General features: G+C 48.6%; 1 protein-coding gene across 1 annotated transcript in view; it reads left to right on the forward strand.

Annotated features, from left to right (window-relative positions):
• dysf (dysferlin, limb girdle muscular dystrophy 2B (autosomal recessive)) overlaps positions 1-6,000 on the forward strand; it is an 80,285-nt gene that overhangs the window by 15,612 nt on the left and 58,673 nt on the right. Inside the window, 12 exon segments of the mRNA XM_080519169.1 lie at positions 59-182; positions 270-526; positions 599-727; positions 817-879; positions 996-1,046; positions 1,257-1,287; positions 1,736-1,851; positions 1,942-2,068; positions 2,158-2,261; positions 2,337-2,405; positions 2,493-2,536; positions 3,682-3,764. Coding sequence (XP_080375295.1) covers positions 59-182; positions 270-526; positions 599-727; positions 817-879; positions 996-1,046; positions 1,257-1,287; positions 1,736-1,851; positions 1,942-2,068; positions 2,158-2,261; positions 2,337-2,405; positions 2,493-2,536; positions 3,682-3,764 — 1,198 coding nt within the window.

Consider the following 6,000-nt stretch of genomic DNA (forward strand, 5'->3'; position numbering starts at 1 on the left):
ACGTCGGACCACTCAAAATCCGCCGACGTGTCACGATGCGTCTCCCGTCTCCCCGCAGGCCACGCTGTCCCTGCAGGTGTCTTACCTCCCTCCTCCGGGGTCGGCCCCCGTCTTCCAGCCCCCGTCCCACCCGGAGACGCTCCCCCACAGCAACCCCAACGTGGAGCTGGACACCGTCACAAGTAATACCGTCTGTCCGTCACGTCGCGTGGGCCCCGTCGGTCGTGTTCGTCTGTCTCCAGTCGGCCATGTTCTCGTCTCTCCCGCAGTGATTTCGCTGGACACCCTCGGCGAGGACGACACGGAGAGCATGATAATGCTGGAGCCGGCGGAGGACCAGGGCCCCGACGACGGGCGCTCCATGGTGATCGTCGGCCCGCAGGGGCCGTCCGGTCAGGAATCGCCCGCCGCGCAGACGCCGAAGCGTGCGCCGCCGTCCTACAACGCCCACGGTGGGCTGAGGAAGAGGAGGCGGGGAGCTAGCAGCCAGCCCAAGCCGCTACCCAACAAACCCCAGGACCTACAGGTCTGTCGCTTTTACGAACCTTCTCCGATGCCGTACGCACGATCGGGACGTTGACCCAATGTTGCCGTTTAGATTCGCGTGCGGGTCATCGAGGGCCGGCAGCTGCCGGGCATCAACATCAAACCCGTCGTCAAGGTAACGGTGGCCGGGCAGAGCAAGAGGACTCGCATCAGGAAGGGCAACAACCCGTTCTTTGACGAGGTGACGGAGACTTTTCTTATCTTTGGATCCACGTTGTCGCGGGTTACGACACGACGAAAAGTGTGACTTTGCTTCGTTTCGCCCGCCAGACTTTCTTCATGAACTTCTTTGAGACGCCTTCAGACTTGTTTGACGAGCCGATCTTCATCACGGTGAGTTCGGTCACTCTGTGACCTGAAACTAGATCATTCGGGACGCTGTTGTCAATTTTAAATGTGAAACACATCGTCGAACAGCGACAATCCACGTTTCTCTCCCTGCGCCAAAGGTGTGCGACTCTCGCTCCCTGCGAACCGACGCCGTGATCGGGGAATTCAAGGTAGGCCCTCATAGCGACAGCTCCAACCAAAACTATCGGCGGTCGATCTTAAAACGCATCCATGACGCTCTCAGTCCAGGAACACAAGACGCCGTTTCTACGCTGACACCTGTGACGATGTTTGAAATCGTCACCTTGCGCCTTTTATAAGGTTGAATTCTGGCAAATTGAAGCGGAATAAATGAATTAAAGTCTGTGGTTGTTCCTCAGCTGGATGTGGGCACCGTCTACCATGAGCACAGTGAGTACACTCCTGTCAATTACATAGCGGAAAGTAACTTTTCTTATAATGTCACTACTTCTTCTTGCTGGAAGTAACTAGAAATACTCTTTTTTTTGTTTTTTTGGGTCATATTTTAAACATTTGTAAAAGCTGCAATTCCTTTCTCTCATTGAGTCCACTGTTAGCGTTAGCATAAGTGCTATCTCAATATGTCGCTCTGTTACTCTTTCACTTGACTCCTGTTTACTGGAGGAGAACTTGCAGTACTTATGTCACATTTACACGAAAATTAATGGTTTTTTTTAATGTTAGTAAGCTTCAGCATTTACGCGTAACAAAAACGATGTAGTTAGCATTCCAGGCCACAAGTTGGCGCTGTGGGTTGTTTTTTTTTTGTCATGAAACCAAACACACAACCCGATTTTTGTCGGCAAAAACGACCGTTTTGCACTTTTCCTCCCTCCAGGACACTGCTTCCTCAGGAAGTGGCTGCTGCTGTGTGACCCCGACGACCTCTCTGCCGGGGTCAAAGGTTACCTGAAGGTCAGCCTGTTCGTGTTGGCGGCCGGCGACGAGCCGCCGGTGAGTAACGCCAAGTAGCGCCACGCCAATAAAACCCCCCCCCCACCCCCGAGGGGAAAGCATTGCTAAACTTTGGCGAATGAATTGCAGGCGGACAAACGCGAGTGTGCGGAGGACAAGGAGGACATCGAGGGAAACCTCCTGAGGCCGGCCGGCCTGTCGCTCCGAGGCGCCACGTTCACCCTGAGGATCTTCAGAGCCGAAGATCTGCCGCAAAGTGAGCCCCCCCCCCCCCCCCCCCCCGTCTTGGGTAATCCCATCCCCGTTCCCCCGACGCGAAAAAAAGTTTCTGACCCGTGTCCGCAGTGGACGACGCCTTCATGGACGGGATGCGGCAGATTCTGGGCTTCGACAGCAACAGGAAGAACCTGGTGGACCCCATGGTGGAGGTCCACTTCGCCGGCAAGACGGTGAGTTTCTGTCGGAGCTCGTGGCGAACGTCGGGGAAGTCGCCCACGAGCGTGTTGTCGTCCCCTTTCCCCCAGGTCTGCACCAAGATCATGGAGAAGAACGCCAATCCGCAGTGGAACCAGAGCCTCAGCATGCCCATCAGGGTACGAAGAACAAACGCACCCTGTCGTCAACTGGCGTCGTGCGACGTGATTAATACGTGAGGTTTTCTTTCTCTCTCCGTTTCTTAGTTTCCATCCATGTGTGAGAAGATGAGGATCAGAATTCTGGACTGGTGATTCTCATTTGATACGTGTTTTTTTGTTTTTTTCATGTTTTGAGTTCGTCAAGAAGTTAGCTTGTTAGTCTAGAGCTCTTCCAGCGAACTGGACAGATTGTCTGTCTGACCAACCAGGCAACTGAGCAATCAGCCAGTCCAACGCTAACCGACCGGCCAGTAAACCAAGTGACTGATCGATTGACAAACTGACTCGCAATGAATCAACTTGACCGTCGACTCAATCAAACGTCCGACACGCTGACCGGCCGGATATTCAACTGCTGAGTGAAGCAACTGACCGCCATTAAAAACCGACCGATAGAGCGACTGACCAACAGAGCGACTGACCGACAGAGCGACTGACCAACAGAGCGACTGACCGACAGAGCGACTGACCGACAGAGCGACTGACTGACTGACAGAGCGACTGACCGATAGAGCGACTGACCGACAGAGCGACTGACTGACTGACAGAGCGACTGACCGACAGAGCGACTGACCGACAGAGAGACTGACTGACAGAGAGACTGACTGACTGACAGAGAGACTGACTGACTGACAGAGCGACTGACTGACAGAGCGACTGACTGACAGAGCGACTGACCGACAGAGCGACTGAGTGACTGACTGACCGACAGAGCGACTGAACGACAGAGTGACTGACCAAGCGGTTAACCAACCAAGCGACCGACTGAGCAAGCAACTGACCAACCAAGCAACCGACTGACCGACCAAGCGACTGACCAACCAAGCAACCGACTGACCGACCAAGCGACCGACTGGCCAACCAACTGTCTGACCAAGCGACTGACCGACCAAGCAACTGACCGACAGACCATGCGACTGACCAAGTGACCGATGAAGCGACTGACCGACCGTTTCCAGTGTCTCTGAGCAACGTTGCCGTATCGACATTCCCCGAAAAGACGACGACAGTTTAGAGTTTTCACTGGAAAAAACCCGTTTTAACGGCGTCGACCAGCCGTCTAACCTGCCCGGCAACTGACGAGTCGCCCCGACCGGGGTGAGCGTTTCCCGACCGACCTCCAGGACTACAGACTTACTTCACACGTCAGGGCGGACGTACGTCAGAGCCACGGTCTGAACCGTCGTCTCGGACCAGGTCTCAGAGCGCCGTCCTCTCGTGTCTGTCCCTCCAGGGACAGAGCTAGCCACAACGACGTCGTCGGCACCACCCACCTCTCCATGTCCAAGATCTCCGCTCCGGGAGGACAGATCGACGGTGAGTCGGGCCGAACGGGACTCCGTCACCTCGGTTCGCACTCCGCCGGGAATGTTAGCTTGTTTTGTGCCGCGGAACAAACCGGGAACGTTTTCACCGATTTTACAAAGAGGACAGAAATCGTTTTCTGATCATTTGTGACCGAAGCGTTTGGAAGTTAAACTTATTGTACGGTAATACAAGTAAGAGGAGACATAAAAACAACATATAGACTGTCCTTTAAGGGCAAAACTGTCCTTCGCTCCGTAATACTGAAATTAAACCACCTTTTAAATGTTTTAAATATTTTAATGTTGTTCCATAAGCTAATTCCTTTTACTTCATTTTAATTAGTTTTTGCCTTGTTTCTAACAAAAATCCCCGAGGCTGAATCCAGTCCCTCGATATTCGAACATGTTCTGGATATCTGGATCATAAATATTATAATTTAACACGATATACAGGAATTTAGGGGCGTCTAGTTTCTTTTCTACTGTAGCACCGATGATATGCACTGTTTAAAACAATATTACGCCACACACAACGCAAGATATTTAGCCAGAGCATTAGCATTTAGCATTTAGCATTAGCATTTAATTATATTAATAAACGGTGCATAGAGAGAACCGGGAGTCTCCATGAGACGTCAGAATAAAACGATACGTCGGTTGTTGTTCAGAGTGAAGGCATCAGTGATTTCTTTTTTTTTTTTTTTTTGCAAAAAGCGCTCCATGTTTCATCACTATTACTTGCAGGAAAATTGTGCTTGTGATAACAGGAAGTAGCAAGTTCAACACAGCATCACACGATTTTTTAGTTAAAAAATAAATAAAAAAATACATAATTTGGTGTATTTATTATTTAACCAGGCAACAAATTATAATCTTCACACATAAAAAAAATAATCTAAATAAACCACTAGAAAAAAAAAAATCATATTTCTTGGGGGTGCTTTGGATATCCTAGGGGGCGCTGCAGCACGCAGTCTCGTTTGCACTGAACGTCTTGTTGTGGGATTTCCAGAAGACAAAACCTGCACGAGGACTAACCCTACACCCTTTTAACTTTGGTCTGAACTTGACGCGCATGAGGTTTGACTGGAAACGTGAATCTCTGCTGGTGATGACGATCATTCACTTTGATCACTTTGACCCCTCCCGGAGGTCAAAGTGACTCATGTCACTTTGATCTGTCAACAGCAGCTTTTTTTCTGTTTTTTTTAACTTGTGTCACAATCTGATGCTGCTCGGACTCAGGAGAGGAGGTAAAGGAGTCACTGCACCACCTCCTGGCACTGATGGGGTATTACATCACTGCCTTACCAAAAAAAAAAAAAAAAAAATCCTTGATTGTTCAAACCTGCAGCCTGGTAGTGACACTGAGGTAATAATGACAGACAATCTAACTCATAACCAGGTGTGTGGTTGTTTTAAACAAGCTTGCAGTGATGAGCCATAACATTATGACCAGACGTATTGTAGAACCAGTCGCAAATTCGCGCGTCTCCACATCGATCCCAAGGGTTCTAAGTGAAAACGAAAACAAAACAAATTTTACTCATTGCTCATAAAAAGGCTCAAACCAGGAACTGGCACAGAGTAGCAACGATGACTCCCAAGATGGAACTTACTTACTTTTGTTTTGAAGGAGTTTTGTATCTTCTATTTGAAAGCCAGCTACTCATAGCCTAGCTAACAACGTGAAATCAGTTTCTATGATTTTTAATGTCACTTTAATAAACAATGACTTTACTTTATTTATTTTAAATGAGGGCTTTTATTTTGAATGCCAGCTCACTCATAGCCTAGCTAACAAAGTGAAATCAATTTCTATCATTTTTAATGTCACTTTAATAAAGGACTTTTATTTATTTTTTTAAAATTGGGAGCTTTTATTTTGAAAGCCAGCTCACCCCGAGCCTAGCTAGCAAGGTAACATCAAGTTCTAAGATTTTTAATATCACTTTTATTTTGAAGGCCAGCTCACCCGTAGCCTAGCCAACAACGTAACATCAATTTCTATGAGTTTTAATGTCATTTTAATAAACAAGGACTTTTATTTTGAAAGCCAGCTCACTCCCAGCCTTGCTAAACACTTTATATCCATTTTTGAAGTCCGATTCCGTCTAAAAAAAAATCTTAAATAGGACTTTTTGTCAACGTGGGGTGGAAATTCCTGGTTTTCAAAACTGTGAAACTTTCCTGAAACGTCGTGGTGTAAACGGGAGCTTTGAAGATCTTACTTCCTGTCTGACACG

Source organism: Blennius ocellaris (assembly GCF_963422515.1).
Source record: "Blennius ocellaris genome assembly, chromosome: 23".
NCBI classification, from domain to species: Eukaryota; Metazoa; Chordata; class Actinopteri; order Blenniiformes; family Blenniidae; genus Blennius; species Blennius ocellaris.